The 18,670-nt window shown below is 47.5% G+C and overlaps 1 protein-coding gene across 3 annotated transcripts in view; it reads left to right on the top strand.

Annotated features, from left to right (window-relative positions):
- Positions 1-18,670, top strand: part of SMG6 (SMG6 nonsense mediated mRNA decay factor) — a 238,147-nt gene that overhangs the window by 100,962 nt on the left and 118,515 nt on the right. For all 3 annotated transcript variants that reach the window (XM_055325373.1, XM_055325365.1, XM_055325355.1), the window contains 3 exons: positions 3,419-3,535; positions 5,122-5,290; positions 17,642-17,843. In XM_055325373.1, coding sequence (XP_055181348.1) covers positions 3,419-3,535; positions 5,122-5,290; positions 17,642-17,843 — 488 coding nt within the window. The remainder of the gene's footprint in view (positions 1-3,418; positions 3,536-5,121; positions 5,291-17,641; positions 17,844-18,670) is intronic.

Genomic DNA, 18,670 nt, shown 5'->3' with positions numbered 1-18,670 from the left:
CCATCTGAGAGCATGTGGGAAAGCGCAGAATCAAGTTCAGACCTCAGGTGACTTTCTTGGTAAGAAATATTTCCATCTGACTTGCCTAGCCAAAACCATCCCCCTAAACCCTTGAGCAAGCCTGCTTTTGGAAAGAAGGGGAAAGGCTGTTTCACAGTGTTAATGAGTTCCTCAGCTCATGTCAGGCTCCTGCTACCTGACACAAAGCCAGAGGAACCCAGGCAAATACCAAGGCAAACAATGCTTTTTCCTTCCCCACCCCACATCATTTGTTGGTCCGACCCAGCCCAACTCTAGGGATATATATGGGCATTTGTCAGACTAGGGCCAGTTTCCTAGCTCTAGCCCCAGAGTGGGTGGACTCTGGGAATTTGGATGTTGTTTTCCAACTTACTTATATGAAAGTGAATACTTTTCAAGGAGTGGCATCTTATGGCTTCTAGCCTACAGAAACCAAAGTGAGGCAAAGAATATCTCCAAAGATGCCATAACACTTAATGCTGTACTCACTGGAGGCACTGGGTCTGAGTTACCATGGTTACTTAGGTAAATAGCAGTTTTTTCCATCCAATTGAAAGGTCCTAAGGTTGCAGGGACTCTGTTTTATTTGTAGCTGTGTTCTCCATAATACCCAGCACAGGGTGAGACACACTATAGATGTTCAGTATGTGCTTGTGGTACCGCTGAGCATGGACAAGGGAAGGGCTCCTGGAAAGTACTCCCTATGATGTGGTCAGAAGGCAGACTGAGACCCAGGCATTCTAATCCCCGTAAAGCTGTGATACACCACCTGCTCGATCAGGCAGAATGACTTAGTGCTTGCACATCTCTAGACCCCCGCCAGGAATAGAGAGACGGGAGGAGGTAAAGGTTTGAGGTGACATAACTGTGGCTAAGAATGGAACATTCATGAAGCTGCCTTTTCAGCTGCTGCTGAGACATAGTTGAGTCCTTCCACACTTAAAGCAAAGAGGCTCCAGTTGTTACTACCCTGCCTGGCTCCCAGACCTTATCACAGGAGGCTTAAAAAAAGGAGCCAACCTGGGGGCGCCTGAGTAGTGCAATTGGTTAAGCGTCAGACTCTTGGTTTTGGCTCAGGTCATGATCTCACAGTCATGGGATCAAGCCCCACATCGTCCTCCTTGGAGTTTGCTTGGGACTCTCTCCCTCTGCCCCTCTCTGCCTGCATGCTCGCATGCGTGCTCTCTCTCTTTCTTAGATAAATAAATCTTTAAGAGAAAGGAGAGAGGAGAGGAGAGGAGAGGAGAGGAGAGGAGAGGAGAGGAGAGGAGAGGAGAGGAGAGGAGAGGAGAGGAGAGGAGAGGAGAAAGGAAAGGGAAAGGAGGGAGAAAGGAAAGGGAATCAACCTGAACTCTGCAGAGGCCACAGGTGTCATTGTTTTTAAGCAGTTCATTCTCCCCTTTGAACCCTGGTCACAGCTTTGCACTCTGGGAAGTAGCCTCACCTAAGATTGCCATTTGTCATAAAAATAGAAATGGGCTTGGTGGAACTAATCTCCCTTTGCCCCATCTTATCCATATTCAGGTTACTGAGAGTATCTTATTGTAGTTTTGGGCTTCTCAAAATGCCAATCTCCTTGAGCTAAGTCACCTCAAGGGCCTTCTCAGGGCCTTCTGTGTGCAGGTAACTAATGCCCAAGATTCCCAGTTGATAAGGGGTCACTAATGTCAGCTACCAGGATGTGGCCTCCCTTATCCTATTCTAGCTTTTTCTTTTTTGGACTTACTCCCCCATTCTGGGCTGGCCTCATTGCTAATTAGAAGCAGGCTGCTGGCATCGCTTGGCAAGGCCTGGTCTGAGCTGGGGCAGTACAGACAGTGATGCTGCCCATAGTAAGGTGTGCAGGGGAAAAGTTGCCATTTTTCTTTTGATGGCATACACATCCTCCCCTTCCCTGCTTTCTACCCTTTCCCCTCTTGGTTCTTGGATGCTTGTATCTTGTCTCTCTAGCAGAGGTTTAGGGCCTTACCAGAAGAAGGAGAGTGGTGACCTATTCTAATCACATAGATTGTTACCACTTCCTTACTGCTTGCCACAATTGAGTTGGAAAGTTAGAGGGTGACATTTGGGACCAGTGGGCATCTGGAAGGATGGCAGGAAAGCCACAACAGACGAATACTTTGCTATACTGATGCTATTCATATGTTGGGACCTTCTGAGCAGCAGCCTGTTCCTTCTCACTCCTAGGGCTCTCTAAAGTGGTTTGGGGCTGGCTTTGTATACTCCAGTCATGTTTGCTACTGCGGCCAAGGCGGTTAGGAATAATTGTGGTTGTGAGCATCTCCTGGAGTAAAGACTTCAATTAGGCCCTATTGACAAGATTAGCGTCAATGAGGAGAGAGGCAGGAGGGCTTTCCTCTAGCTGTTGAGGTTAACATACAAACAGGCACAGAGATCAAACATATGGCTAATTATCCTTTTAACCCGTGGAGATTCTGAGGGTTCGTTCTCCTGTGGGAAGGAGGGAATTAACATATTAGTTGATGTCAGAGCAAGTGATCGGGCACCTGATTCCATCTCCTGTACATATTGGGTATCTCCTTCTCTGAGGCTGCAGTTGGACTGCTGCCCTCTGTCATCAATTCCTCTCAAGTCTGGATCAAGTGGCTATTAGAGCGGGCCACTGACAAGGAGTGGGTAGAGACAGCGTTTTGAGAGTATATATTGTAGTTTCTGCCAAAGAACAGCTGTGGCCACCACCAAGGTAGCTTCTTTCGCTGACCTGCAGCCAGAAGGAAGTTAGCCAGGCAGAGAAAGTGAGGAGGAGACGGTGCTGGTATTGAGAGCCAGATTTATTTTCTAGCCCTAGGGGAAAGAATTTGTGAAGGTAAAAAGTACCACTGGTTAAGTGCTTATTATGTGCCCATTCTCCTATGTAAAAGTAGCTCATTCAGTGAAAATAGGTTATTTGTAAGTGGAGGAGTGACAGGAGGTAAAGATGGAACGAAAAGTTAGTGATTCAAGAAGATAAATTTGTATTTTTGTGATTTTAATTGATGTTTGTACTCCTGCTACCTATATATTAGGGAGACTGAGTTAGTTAAACATGACTTCTTGTTACTATAGTTTAACATTACTAGTAGCCAACTAGATACAGAGAGCATATAGTTCTGGCTCAAACTGTCCACCGTGGAGTGCCTGGTCCTGGGGAAGTGATGCAGAATTTACACAGGGGATCCCTATGATAATGTTATCAAGTACTTACCCATACACTAGCCATTGTGGTAAGTGCTTCATGTGCATTATTTTATTTCACCTTATGATTACACTTTGAGAGAAGGAATAGTAGTACCTCCAGTCTTAGATGAGGAAAGGGAGTTCAGTGACCTGACCAAGGACTTGCACCTAGTAAGGTAGAGAAGAGGGCACTGATAGAATTTCATTTGCCTCTTTTCAGACTGCTTCTCGGAGGAGTGTCGCTCTGTGATCCAGGAGCAAGCCACAGCACTGGGCTTGGCCATGTTTTCTCTCCTGGTGCGGCGCTGCACCTACTTACTTAAGGAGTCTGCCAAAGGTAAGCAGATGAGGAACCCCCAAACTGCTGGCCTTTTCCCTGCCTGGGTCCCGTGCAGACAAGTTCACAATGCCACCTTGCCTTCTCAGCATCTCTTCCCTCTACTTGACGTTCTTCCTCTTCCCAGTACCCCACCTTCCTCTGCCCACCTAACCAGCCCTAGCTCCTCTTGCATTCCATTTACCTCTGTGGCCCTCTGTCCTTGGGGGGACTATCCCTCCCCCTTTTCTCTAATAGTTGAGATTTTCACTGTACCTATGAGCTACTGCGGGTTCCTGCAACATTAGAAAACCAGCAAAGAGCATTTCCTTTTTTGCTCATAATTGATATTTTGGTTTCCCCCCTCTATCTCTGTGTCCCTCTTCGGTACTGGCGGGTGTTGTAACCACTGTGGACCAGCCACCTTGGACAACTCACTGAACCAGATCAGGGGCTGTTTTTTAACCTTTGAGTTGCTCCGCATCCCCGTATGCATTAAGGTTGCCTTTAGAAATCTAATCCTGCCTGCTGAGCCGGGTAAAGTAGGGCTAAAGGTTGCCCCTTTCTCTTAGGTCCTAGACCAATATTGGTGAGTATAGAGGCCCCTCTATTGTCTCCTTGCCACTTCAACTTTGTGAATGCCTCCAGACTGCAGCTGCCATATTGTGGAGGGAGGGTTGAGGTAACTTTTTATTTTGAAACAATTTCAAACTTACAGGAATGTTGCAAGAATAATACAAAGAACTCTTACATACCCTTCACCCAGATTCCCCATTTGTTAACATTTTACTGTAGTTGCTTTAAGTTCTCTTTCCCTACACATGCATATACTTATGCTTATTTTTGTTCTGAACCATTTGACTGTGAGTTGTAGACATGGTAGCCCTTTACCCCCCAAATAGTTGACTAAATATTTCCAAATAACAAGGACATTCCCTTACATGACAGCACAGTTATCAAAATCAGGAGGCCAACATTGATAAAAGTACTGTTGTTGAATCTGCAGACTTTACTGAGTTTGTACCTATTGTCCTAAAAAAAAAAGTCATTTTCTGGTCTAGGACCCACACCAGGATCAAGCATTGCAATTTAGGTGCTGTGTCCCTTTAGTTTCCTGCAATCTTGCCCTGAATGGTTTCTTCAGTGGTTTCTCAAGTCTTTCTCTGTCTTTCATGACCTTGACATTTTTGAAGCATACATGCATACGCCACTTATTTTGTTGAATGTCCCCCAGTTTGGGTTTCTCTGATATTTCCTCATGGTCAAATTCGGGTTATTTTGGCGGGAACTCTAGTGCCATCTCAGTGCCATGCTGAAGGAAAGCTAAAGAGGGGGGTGGTGGCCAGAGGCCTGAGTGGCGACTTCGGCCAGGCCACAGGTGGAGCAGAAAGAGCTGTCTGCAGGGGGCAGACCCAGTGCACTGGTTCTCTCTTTGTCCTGCTTTTCAGAATCCTCTTAGGTGCTGGCACCTGTCCTCCGCCTCTGGGTCCAGCCTTCCTGTGGACTTGGTCTCCCTTCCCTAAGAGCTTGCTGCCGTCCCAGCGCCCCAGGCCTCACTCCTGGGCCACAGCAGACCTAGGCCCAGCTCTCACCCTTTGCCTCTGCAGCTCATCTGTCCTCCCCTGAGGACGAGGATGACCAAGATGACATCAAGGTGTCTTCCTTCGTCCCGGACCTGAAGGAACTGCTCCCCAGTGTGAAAGTCTGGTCAGATTGGATGCTTGGCTACCCAGACACCTGGAATCCTCCGCCCACATCCCTGGACCTGCCCTCACAGTGAGTTGGTGCTGCTGGCCTCAGCCCACCTGTGCTCCCACAGCCTCCTTCCTGGTCCTCTTTGTTTTTCCTACCTGCCGCCTGCTTGTTCCTCTCTTCCCTCCTCATTTAAACTTAGCTTTTTCACTTCCTTCAACACCGTCCTTGTCCTCTGATGATCTCAGCTGTTTTTCCCTGCTGTCTGGTCTGTTCCTCCTCCTCTGTCCTTCTCTGTCATTCCATAGTTTGCTCTGTTTTGTCCTTTGTCCTTGCTCTTGCTCCCTTGCTCGCACTTCATGCTGCTTGTCCCATCGTCTCTGCAGCTGCCTGTCTGGGCACCCGTTGGTGTGAGGGGAAGGCCTTGTCTCCTACTCTACCTTTTAGTTAATCTCCATGCATCCTTCAGGGTGCGTCCTGCTGCTGCTTGTGCTGCCTTCTGCACTCTGCTTGGGCCTTCCTCTCACACACTGAAATGTGTGAGGAGGGTAAATGTGCACACCTCTCTCTTCCACTCCATTTTCCATCTCCCCATCTCTGTGAGTCAGTGTGCTCTCTGTCAGAGCATTTTAGATATGGGGTTTGTTGGTCTAGGGGTACCTGTGTCTGCCTGGGTGTGTTTGTATAGATCTGTTTATATGTTTATGTGACTTTTTTTTTCTTTTTTAAATTCTGGTAAAATATATACGTAACAAAATTTGTCATCCTAACCATTTTTAAATATACAATTCAGTGGCATATTATATTTACATAGATGTTAACCATGCATGGCTTGCTTGCTTGCCTCTTTCTAGATTGATTGATTGATTGATTGATCGATTGATTTGAGAGTGTGTGTGAGTGGGGGGAGGGACAAAGGGAGAGGAGACAAGCAGACTCCCTGCTGAGTGGGGAGCCCAACTCTGTGCTCCACCCCAGGACCCTGAGCCGAAACCAGGAGTCGGATGCTCAGCCATTTGAGCCACCCAAGTGCTCACCACACATGGCTGTTTCTTACGTCCATATCTGTGTGTAGGTTCTACCTCTGTGTGTGCCTCTTTGGCTGTGGTTGTCTCTCTGTGTCAGAAGGTCTGTGTGTGTCTGTCTAGGGATTTATCTAAGGATCTTTGGTGTACCTGTTTGTGTCTGTCCATGTATATGTGTCCATGTGTTTCTGTGTGCTGTGTCCATATCTGTGTCTATGTCTCTTTCTATCCTTGGGTGTAGGGATCTTTTTGCAACCTTCATGTGTCTCCATGGGGGGTCTGTTTCAGTTTGTGTCTCTGTCCATATCCTTGTCTGTCTGTGTCTCTCTCTGATTCTGGGTCCATGTCAGTCCGTGTGTGCTTTGGCCCTATCCATGTCTCTTTGTGTGGGACTGAGTCCTATAGGGGTGTATATGTATGTTCTTGACTATCCGTGTCCACGTTTGTCCATGACCATGGACACTGTCACTTTGTGCCAGTCTGCATCTCACTATTGGAAAGGGAAGTATTGTGTATGTCAGTCTGCCTGTATTGACCTACCTCTGCCTGCCTCATCTGTCTCTCCCTGCCTGTGTCACCTAGGCCTGCCTGCCTCTGCGTATCTTGGTGTGTTACTGCCTGTCTGCCTGCCTCTGATGTTTGTGTGTATCTGTATCGGGTCAGCAAACTATGGCCCAGGAGCTAAGAATGGTTTACATTTTTAAATGGTTTTTAAAAAATCAAAAGAATAATATTTCATGACTTGTGAAAATCATTAAGAAAGTCAAATTTCAGTGTCCGTGAGGTCATATTGGAGCACAGCTGGGCTTATTTGTTTACACTTTGTCTATGGCTGCTTTCACACTGCAGCAGTAGAGCCGAGTAGTCACAATAGAGATGTTACAGTTTGCAGAGCCTAAAATGTTTACTTTCTAGCCCTTTGCAGAATATTTGCTGACTCCTGGTCTATATGCATCCCATTCTTGTGTTAGTGTCACTGTGTGTGTGTGTTCCATGTTTGCACTATAGTTTCTTAATATGTATGCATTTTGGCGCCCATCTCTGGTCAACTCTGTTGATTTTCCATCTCTCTCCTTCCCTCTGCCTCTCTCTTCCTGTTTCTGTCTCTTTCCCCTTTACCTTGCTCTTTCTCTCGCCTCTACCCCCTCCCCCCCCACCCCGTGCTGTTTTGTGGTATCTGGCAGGTGCAGTGTCCTCAGCTCCTTTAGGCTCTGTGGGGTATATGTATGTGTGTTTGAGATGCCCAGCATTTCATCATTCTTCTTTGGTGCTCTCCCCTGGGAGGGGCACATACTGGAGGGCAGAGTATGGGGACCTAGGCTGCTGCCGATAGCACTTCTCTGGGCCAGGGGACTGTCTGCCTCTTTCCCCCTTTTCTTCCTCAAATTTCTTCCCTGTTCCTCATGCCAAGAAGCTCCCCTGGACTGTCAAGCCCTCTCTCCCCATTCCCTCTCAGCTCTAGCTCTGTAAGTGTGGGTGATGCTCACGGCATCAAACAGTTTTCTGCATCCTCCCGTGAACCCTCCTAGGCTGAGGCTTTAGGAGCCACGGTTGAGCCCTCAGCTAGGCAGCTGGGGCCACACAAAGGAATGGACTGATCTGCTGGCTTAGGGGCAGCTGTTTTCTGGCAGTGTTCCCTAAAGAGTTAACATGGACAGCCTCAAACTTTTCAGGCTGTTAATCTATAATGCCGACTAGGCAATTTGCAGATTTGGAAAGAAACTGACAAGGAAGGTCTCCTCTCCAAGTATCTGAAGCCACTGCTTCTGAGCCTGCACAGGGGTCACAGAGTGTTCCTCCCTTCCTCTTGGGGTGGGGAGGCAGACCATCTGTCCCTGGAGCTTGGGCCTTCCCTGGGTCACCTCACCTCACAACCACAGGTCTCTTAGATATGGTCCACCCAGCCCGTTTGTCCATATTCTGGCCATCAGTTCTGTTAACTCTCTTCTGTGACCCGTCTCCCTCGATCCCTCCTCCCTCTCCCACTCCCTTTGGCTTTTGTTTGGCTGAGGAAATGGAAGGCTCACACAGGAAGTGCTGAGCCTCATTTGCTTGAGGTGCTGAGTCTGTTTTCTCTTTGGATACTGTAGCAAATGGCCCATTGCTGGCATATGCAAGCTGCTGCCCATCTTTGGGCAAGGATTCAATGTGCAGCTGGGCACGTGGTCCAAGCTACAGCCATCCCCAGCTAGGCTTCACCTCCAAGGCTACAGAGAGGCAGAGGGGGTTGGGACATTGAACAAATTTACTTTTTCTTTTCAGACTGTTCTTCCCAGGGAGAGCACATATGACCAAATAATCTATTGAATCTGATTGGCTAGGTAAACAAGTTCCTTTATAGCTGTGGGCACCACTGAGGAATCTGGTATAGGCCAGAGCAGCCAGCATGGTAGAGATTAGATTCCCTTTCTGCACTCTCTCTGCAATCACGATCAGCAGCTGGTTGTTTCTGGAATGCATGTTTAAACATAAAGGAGGATCTTTGCTGTCCTGGGGCCTGACCACAAGACATGGTGGTGGTTTGAGGGCTAGGGCCTCTGTTGGACAGAGCAAAACTTGGCCTGACCACCACTGAGGGTAGTCCCACCTCATAGCTGTCAGAGCCAAGTGCTGGAAAAGTGGAATGAGAATTTACCACCTTCCTTTCCAGTTTCTCATATAGCTGCCTAACATTTACTGAGTAGATACTGTGGTTGAGAGATTGGCAAGGTGTGGTGGTTTGGTGGATCTCAAAGTGGCCTCTTAAGCTCACTGATTTTCATACTCTGGAGTCTTTTCTTTTAAGGTCATTGGGAATAACATCCTCCAAATAGTTCAGTAGATGTCAGAACAGTAATCCTTGTGACACTCCTAAGGTTCTTGTGCTGATCTTCATTTTGGAGGGTTTAGGAATGCTCTCAAGAGAGTAGGAAGGAAATGGCTTCTACTTAACATCTCTCCTATGCATGTTTTCATTGGTTTTTGGCTGCATTTGTTCTCTGCAAAGACAGATCCATCAATGATCCTAAAATAAGGTGATCAGATAGCTTACATTTCCTTTTTTTTTTTTTTAAGATTTTATTTATTTATTTGACAGAGATAGCGAGCGCACACAGGTAGGCAGAGTAGCAATCAAAGGAAGAAGGAGAAGCTGGTTCCCCACTGAGCAGGGAGCCTGACTTGGGGCTCGATCCCAGGACCCTGGGATCATGACCTGACCTGAAGACGCTTAACCAATTGAGCCATCCAGGTGCCCTGATAGCTTACATTTCAATTTGCTTCTCCTCCAGAAACCCTCACTCTCAGATTGTCTCCCTGACACACTTGGACCCTTATTTCATCCAGCTCCCTTCATTCTGTCTTTCATTTCATTACCGTCTTGTACAGTTACAGAATCATTCCAAAGCTTTCCTAGGGGAATTCCAGAGCTCATCATTAGTTTCCTTGGTTCTCTCCTTTTTTTGCCCATATTTTTCTTCTTGTCAAATCTACATTTCCTAGGCAGTAGTAGCCACTTAAGCAGATGTGAAGCACATAGGATGATGATGACAGGACATCACCAATACCACAGAGTGATAGGGGCAGGATTTCAGGGCCATTAGTGCCTTCCCACACAGTGGTCATCATAGGTATGTGTTTTGGAGTCAGCAAGTAAGTAGGTCGACTTCCCATTTGTACCTGTAATAGGATGGCTTTATAGCCCAGGAGATTCTAGTACAGGGGATTGTAGCAGGGTATGGAAAATTGCCTTGGGCTGCGGTAAAAGACAGTGTAGTGTGCTTTGGTCTATTTAGAACAGACTACAGTCTGTTTGAAGGGACCATCTATTTGTGGGGTGTGAGGGAGGAGTGAGGAACATGGTTTCTACACTAGGCCTTTCATTAGGAGGGAGAGATAGCTACTTCCCACTTTACCAAGTGAGCACGAAGTAAGCTGTGAATGTTAGGTGATGGAGAGTTGCAGAGCAACAGGCTTTCACGAGCCTAAGCATAGTCACCCCTCACATCCTGGGACCTTTGGCAAGCTAGGGTAGTGGGACAGCCTACCTCATTTCATAGTCTCTACTGAAGCCAAATCTTCCCTCATCTTGATCTCTAGTTCTCAGTAAGTAAAAGAGTCAGGGGACTTTGAGAACATCCAAACCTAGCCCAGCTGTGGCAGTTGGTTTATTGCTTTCAGCTGGTACTTGAACCCAGGTCCTGGTCTTGGAGGCTTTCCCAGGTTTAATCCCCAGAGCTTTCTCTGCAGCTGTATGACACTGCGCTGACCCCGAATGAGGATAGGAAAATAGAACCAGTGCCAAGCCAGAGTCTCTTTTTCATTTGGAGTCTGGCTGTCTGCCCATGACCAGGGTTACATAATGGGAAACATAGCTGGGGCTCTGGAGAGCCCGCGTTTCACCAGGCTGCCCAGACCTTCACATTCTGATGCTATATATCTTCCTAATTGTAGCTCGGATGCATTTATCACACTGTTGGATTGGAGTACTGTTAAAAAAAAAAAAAAAAAAAAAGAAGAAGAAGAAGAAAAAAAAAAACCCCTCCAGAAATTCCTGGACTTGCTACTTTTCCATGGCTTGTCTTGTATAGTCTACAGAGCATGCTGGAAAAGGCTTGTAGGGAGCCCTCTGAGTGCTGTCACATAGGGAGACATAGGGATATAAAGGGAGTATGCAGTAAGCTGATTTCCTCAGGGAACCTACATGTGTTGACCCTGTAGACGAGATAGAAATTCTTGAGTTAAAAAACAGCTAGTTCACTCACCCTCACAGGGCAGCTCTGAAAATAAGAACTAATCCCAAGTCTAATCGGCACCCCTTCAAGGACGCTTAATACGTCTTCCCAAAAGGGCATTTTAGGAGGTCACTAAGTAATAGTCCATCAGCACTTCCCTGAAGGAAGTGGTGGTGACTGTGGGAAGCCCCTTTGCTACCCTGGCTCCCCACCCAGTCTCCCTGGCTCTGGGTTGGGGCGTCAGCACTACAGCCTGGCACCAGGGGGTTCCTCTTCCTCCAAGTGCTGAGTGTGAGACACACGTGATCTCTCTCACAACAGGAGCCTCTGTCCCCTCCCAACTCCTCTCACAGGACTTGTGAGAGGAAGGGGTGTTGGCCTAAGGCTTCAGTCTGACCCCAACAGGGTACAGCAGCTGACCCCAGGGAGCGTACTTTCCAGCTCTAGGCTGAGGTTATTTGGGTCCAGTGTGTGCTAAACTAAGAAGACGTGTTGGAGTGGTTACAGCTAAAAATTTAGAAAGGCAGGAACCGTGAGAATCCGCACCAGGGAGCCCGCCGAGGGCTCCACTCATGCCGTGGAGATGTTGAGGTCCCCTGGGGGCTGCTCTTTCCCAAACACACAGTGCTGATGGGTTTAACACACCATAGTGATGCAACAGAGGCTATATGTGTTGAATGTAGCTTGGGAAAACTGCAATCACATATGGCACTGACCTAGATAGAGGTTGAGGGAGGCACAGTAGAGGTACTTGAGAAATCCTGGAATGAGGTTACTGTGACCTGTTGTTGGCCAAAAGGCTACAGCTGTACTGCTTAGAACATGAAGAAGTTTATGTTCTTGGAGTAGTGCAGGGTGACTGGGCTTCAGAATTCGATTTGCCCTATGGGGCAGAATTAATTCACGCTGGACACTTTCCCAAGGGCCCACGTTGACTTGTTTGTTTAAACTAGAAAGGCAGAAGGGATTCTCCTTTACTGAGTCTTATGTTCTTATATTCACCTAATAAACAGCTGTTATTCTTGGAGGATGGTATCTTGCTGCCCATGTCTTAACTCCTAAAATAGTTAACTCTGACACCCATGTCTCCTCTTTATATCATGACAGTGTCTGGAAAATATACTGCAGTTCCTTAATCTCAGAGAGAGCTGCAAAGATTCCCACCACCCTCATCTCTACCCCGTCCCAGAGCCTGTTGAGCTATTTAGCATTGATACTGGACCAGGTCCTCATCCCACTGCAAACAGAGTTGGCATGACATCTCAGCTTCACAGAGGGGCTTCCTAAGCTATTTTAAGCTCACGTACTATTCTTTTGATTCTTCAGACCTATTAGGTTCATTCAGATCCTTTTCTTTTAGCGGCTCACCACCTGCAGATAAGTGGGAAGTCCTCAGGGCTACAGTGGTCTTATGTTGCCCATGGAACCCCATCTTGGGAGTTGTGGGCTAGAATATAATGATCCACAGGCAAACAAGTTTTTAAAAGAGCATACTGCATATCTTAAGAGCATTTCTCTTGCTGTGGCCTTTTGTCTTTCCCCTTTGTGTCTATCGTCCTTGGCTTTCTCTTTTCCAGCTTCTTTATGCCTAGTTTCTATGCCACCTTGGCTATATTTGCAGAATTCCCCATCCCAGGAATCAGAAGACCCAACTTGTTTCCCATCTGTACTACAACTCTGATCTTCCATAGCTCTGAAACACAATGCAGGGCTTCTTCTCACTCAACTCTTTCCGGGTTTGTTCTGCAGCTGTGGAGTTTGAATGTTAGTGTTTAAACAAGCTGGTATTACACAGGAAATGGCCACCTCCACAGGCCCCTGCAGGCTTGTAACATGGGGTCATTGTACTTGATATTAATCACCAGTCAGCCTGTTCCCCCAGTAAAAATATGTAGGGGTGTGTGAGGGCTCAGTCCTCCTCAGACTTGCCAGAAGGATGGCCTGAGACCTGGTTGGACCTTTAGCACTCCACTCTCCAAAGTGTCTCCTTCCCTTGGCCCCGCCCCAGATGGAACTTGTAGAAAAGTTCCTACCTGACCTTTTCCCTATAGAGCTGGCAGATCTGCCTCTCTTTCTGAGTTCTAGGAAGGAGATATATTGTGGTATAACTTGCCTCACCTATCTCACACCTTAACCTTTAAGAGCGTTTTTTTAAATAACACCTTTTGTGAGAAAACTCCAAAGGTGCAGGAACATAGAAACCTATTAGTCTACCTGATACCAGGGCTTCTTGGTTCCTTGGACTGAAGCTGCTTTTCAAGTGCAGTGTGCAGAAATAACCCCAGCCTGAAGGGTTAATCTGATTCCCCAAGTCAATATCCCCCCAACAACCAGCCAAGAGTGTGTGTTGGTTCATTTCTGTGAAATGTGTTTCCCCAGTCACCTGGGCTGGCCTGGGCTGCATTGTATCGGCCAGCAGCTGCACTGCACTCAAACTGACAGCTACATTAAACCTTGGAATTCTGAGGCAATAAAAAGTAAATTAACTCTTATTTTTTTCCTTTCCTGGTGGAGTAAGTGAATGCATGTCTGTAGGGAAGTGAGTGAGCCTTGGTCCTGAGTACATGCCTCTAACCAGCCACTGCTGGTCTGTCCCAAGCTAGGATCTGGTGTTCAGACTCCAGCCAGAGGTCTGCTTTCCTGGTGTGTGGTGTTTCTGTGGGGTTGGGCCACAGGGTCACCCAGCAACTGCTGATCCTTGCTCACTAATCACATTACAGCTGTTTGAGAGGTTCCCTTGCCACTATTCTGCAAGCCATAAATGAACTTGTTGGACGCAGTTGCATATTCTCTGGCTGCTTTGTGTATGCTTGGTAAAGAACGCATCCTAACTGTAGTGGGATTTTGTGGGTTCTGGGACCTTCCCCAAAATATGAGTTGGGACCACAGCAAGCTGAAGGCGAACTTGCCCAGGTTCATAGCACTCTGGAGGGTCTATTTAGAACCAAAGGTTGTTTTGGAGATTGTCTGAAAAAACTTTTGGAGAGTCATTTCCCAAGAGTTTCTAGAAGATTTGACTTTGGGCTCCTTGGCCCAGGCTAACCCTGAGCCCTTAAAACTGAAGGGCTGCTGAGGGGTGAAGCTTGGGAGGCACTCCTACCTGGGATAAGGAGCTAGAGCAGGAAAAAGCTAAGCTTTTCCCCTTCTACTCAGATAGAAAACCTATGTTCACCCACAGAACTGACCTCTCAGCCCAGAGGCCTGGTTGGGGGTAAGCCGAGATGATAATGCCCCGGTTCCAGGAATTACCTCCTCCTCAGCTTTGAGTTCAGGCATCTCACCTAGTTTTTCTAAGTACCTCTTCCTTTTAGCACTAGTTTCCTGACACTCCTTATCCCTCCCTCTGTGGAGAGTCAGTGTATAGTTCATGGGTGCTTGGTTAGTGTGTGTGTCCATGGTGCTCAATGGAAGAAGAGGTAACTGATGAAGTGATCTTGGGCAGTCTCATTGAGATACCAGAAGAAGCAGCCACTGAAAAATCAGAATTCACACACAAGACCAGTCTGAATGGACCAGGGCAGAAGTGACCTTTCACTGAGGCATTTTGTATATTCCCTTCGTTCTGGTTAGTCTAGCATGGCCCTTGGGCCCCGCTATATTTCTCAGTTGGGAACTCAGGACACTTCCTGTGTCTTTTGGCACCAGCTGCTATCTTGCAAACCAACACCCGGGTAGAGACTCTCATCCACTTCATTCTTGCAGCAAGTCTTAAGGTTTTGGGACAAGGTGGGTGGTAATGGGCAAAAGGCAGCTGTGGGCAGGGGTCCCTGGTGGTGGCCAGCAGTCTCTGGGAGGAGTCAATTTTGGTTTATCTGAGCCTTAGGGGACAGGGGAGCATGGTAATGAGAACCACATGGTATCACATATTTCTTCGTCTTGGATCCAAGATGGTAGGGGTGGGAGGATGAGAGAGGGATGTGGGGCCTCCCACTGTGGCAGCCATGGGTAATTTTCTGCTGCCTCTCCCTGATGGGCGATGCTGCTGCCCACACCTCCCACCCCTGATCACGTCCTGAAGCAGTCAGGTCCTTGACCTGCACAGCACCAACCAAAGCCCCTAAGCCAAGAATTCAGCTGGGAGACTTTTCACCTTCTTCCTTCTCACTGTCGTCTTTCCTGTTTATTTTCCAAATTGCTGCTCTGCAGCCGAGCAGTGCCTGTTGGCCAAGCTCACCAGCGCTGTGGGATTGGACTCAGGCAGTGGACTCAAGTGGCCAGCAGGGCACTGGGGGAGGAAGTGGGGAGCTGGAAGAGCCTCCCTGTGCGTCTCCCATGGGCAGCACTAACCTCGGAGGCGGCCCTGAGCAGCCCTATCACATCCGGTGCTTGTCTCTGCAGCCGGGACCGGAGGATAAACTATCAGAGCTGTGAGGCAGTGCATCATTCCTCTTATTATTTTCTTCTCTGCAGATGGGGTCGTGGAAAGTTCAGTTCCTTTTAACCCTCAAAGTTCTGTTTATTCTGCAGCTGGTAGCCTGAATGCCGTGTTTCCCATTACATCACAAAGGGGCTCAGGCAGATCTCTGCACAGAAACGTGTTGCAACTGTTTATTTTTTTCCATATTTAAACATTTCTGACAGCCAAACTCAGCTGAGCCAAAAGATGGAGCTTTGTGAATGAGTCTGGATGTTGGTGTCTGTGCAGAGAGAAGACTTTAGAAAACTCTTGTCCCTCCGGTAATTCTTCCCAAACATGTTCTTTTTCCTGGGCAAAGCCTGTGAAGCAAGTTACTTCTGCAGTACATGTGTGTTGATTATGTGCCGTTGTGTGATTAATGGGGCTGTGTTCCCCCTGGTTCCCAGGACACTCTTGAAAACAAGATGTTTCATTTCATTGCCTTTTCCTAGTGTAGTGATTACAGTAAATAAACCAGTACAGGCTCCTTCCACCTGGAGCCAGTCAGGGAGTCCCCACTCCACTTTCTCCCCCAGCATCACCTTCAGTGGCATGTCCCTTGAATGCCCTCTTCTCTGCCATCTCCCAAAGGCTCCTAGTCTGCAGGAGAAACAAATTGCTTAAGGCTGAGAGGCCCCTCCCTAGCAGATTTGGCTCATGCGCAGTAACTCCTCTGGGAAGATTCCAGGATGTAGCTCATTCGTAACTCTCTTTGCTTCTTGCCTCTTGCCACTCCACCTCTTGACCCTAATTGTAAAGCTTTTCTTTGCAGCTCACTCCTTTTGAGGCACAACTTAGCATCCATAGGTACAAAAACTGGGACAGTCCCAGGCAAACCAGAATGGTCGGTCACCCTATATCTAACCGTCCACAAATGAGAGAAAGGAGAGGCAGTGGGATGGCCAAGACAGCACTGAGACTGCTTCATCTGCCGAGATGCATGGGAAGCTTTACTGTCCTGGGATGATCTTGGCAGGCCAGGAATGAGATTTTTATTAGGTGGATGGTTGTGTGAGGGGGGTTTAATTCCTTTATTTTTTTTTAAGATTTTTTTTTTATTTGGGCAGCCCCGGTGGCGCAGCGGTTTAGCGCCGCCTGCAGCCCGTGGTGTGATCCTGGAGATCTGGGATCAAGTCCCACATCGGGCTCCCTGCATGGAGCCTGCATGCTTCTCTCTCTGCCTATGTCTCTGCTTCTCTCTCTCTGTGTCTCTCATGAATAAATAAAAATCTTTTTTTAAGTCTTTATTTATTATTTTTTTTGGTAAAGATTTATTTAGTTATTTATTCAGAGAGAGTGAGAGAGAGGCAGAGGGAGAAGCAGGCTCCATGCAGGAAGCCTGATGTGGGACTCGATCCTGTGACCTCGCGACCAGCACCCTGAGCCAAAGGCAGACACTCAATTGCTGATCCACCCAGGTGCCCCAAGGGATGTTTAATTCCAATTTTTAAAAAAGATTTTTTATTTATTTATTCAGGAGAGACACACACACAGAGAGAGAGAGGCAGAGACACAGGCAGAGGAAGAAGCAGGCTCCATGCAGGGAGCCTGACGTGGGACTCAATCCCGTGACTCCAGGATCACGCCCCGGGCCCGAAGGCAGGCGTTAAACCGCTGAGCCACCCAGGGATCCCCTAATTCCAATATAATTAACATACAGTGTTACATTAGTTTCAGTTATACAGGATAGTGATTCACCAATTCTATACATTACTCAGTGCTCATCATGATAAGCGTACTCTTCATCCCCTTCACCTGTTCGTGTGTTTTTTTCCTGTTTATATATAGGAAAAGATTTCTTAAGTATTATAAGGGAGAAAAAAACCTCACATGACTCTCTTCGTGGTGTGACTGGCCCCTCTGGCTGTATGGGAGGAGGGGAGATTGGCGCTCTGTTGCTGTGTTGTGGCATATACTTGGCTGGGCAGAAGTGGGGGAATTCTGGGAGCTGCCTCAGGCACTGGGTGTCTAGAATGTTTGAGTAAGTGTCTCAGGCACACTGTCTGGAAAGGTGACAGGACCTGCATTAGGCAACTGATTCTCTAAATTCTTTTTCCTCTCTGGTTAGTATTAAAAAAAAAAAAAACTCCCCCTAATCAATTTCAACTTTGCATAAGATGGACATTCGCCCACCAGATTACTGCCATGGATGCAATTTTGTACCCTTTTTGGGTAAGATTTTCTGCCAGTTGCCAGCCATAGACAACATTTGCCACCAGTACCTCCCTTCTCACAAGTGCTTAAAATACTTTAACTGGTCCCTCTTTGGAGCTGTTCTTCTTTCTGACCTTATTTCTCACAGGGTTGCTATGGACGTGTGGTCGATGCTGGCTGATTTCTGTAACATACTGACTGCAGTGAATCAGTCTGAGGTGCCACTGTACAAGGACCCGGACGATGACCTCACCCTTCTTATCCTGGAAGAGGATCGGCTTCTCTCGGGTTTTGTCCCCTTACTGGCTGCCCCTCAGGACCCCTGCTACGTGGAGAAAACCTCGGATAAGGTCAGGCCCAGGCCAAACATCCCTCCCCATTCACCCCTCCTCTTAATTCTCCAGACTTTTTTATTCTTGGGAAGTTTTCTCTGCAAACGGAACATGATTAAGTCATTGAGAAGGGTGTTAAGGGAAAATATCGACCTTTTAGCCGCTGACATCCAGCTCTGTGTCCTGAAAAAAAGCCCTCTCGACTTCCTTTGGTGTGTGTGTGTGCTCGCTGGCATGTTGTATATACGATCATTTCCTCACTTGTTTAAATAGTGCAGCTTGTGTTGGCAGTGCTCTCAGTCAGCTCCAAATGGTTTGCATCATGCTTAAAGCACCCTCCTTCCTCCCCCTTCTCCCCCCCCCCCCCCCCGCCAAGCCACAAAACTCTGCACTAGGAAAACAGCCAGGGCTTTTTCCCTTCTCTAAGGAGGAGAGTGATAAATAGGTGACTAGAGAGAAGCAGACACCATGTGTTAACTTACAAAAAAAGCTTTTAGGAATATGAAGCATTCCCCGCTGCCTGGTTTCTATTTTTCTTCCTCTAAGGACTGTGTTTTAACCTGAACTTTTTCCTGGTCTGTTTATAGAAAACAAAGCTCATTGCCTGTTGCCCTGGTGGGGACTGTGGAACTCTTCGTCTCTGCTTAACAGTTGGGTCTTTGGCCAGGTGTGGAGAGTAGGGCAGTCTGCTTCACATTCCCATGTAGCAGTTGCTAGGCTGGAGAAGTAGTACCCACACACCCCAGGAACAAAATCTCCTGTGCTGAGCTGGGGAACCCTGTGTCTGACCTCTCTGCAGAGTTGTTAGCATCACATCCCCTGGGGAAGAGTCCACAACTGGCTTC

This window comes from Nyctereutes procyonoides, unplaced genomic scaffold, assembly GCF_905146905.1.
Source record: "Nyctereutes procyonoides isolate TBG_1078 unplaced genomic scaffold, NYPRO_anot_genome, whole genome shotgun sequence".
Taxonomy (NCBI): Eukaryota; Metazoa; Chordata; class Mammalia; order Carnivora; family Canidae; genus Nyctereutes; species Nyctereutes procyonoides.
This window is presented reverse-complemented; position numbering and strand designations above follow the sequence as displayed.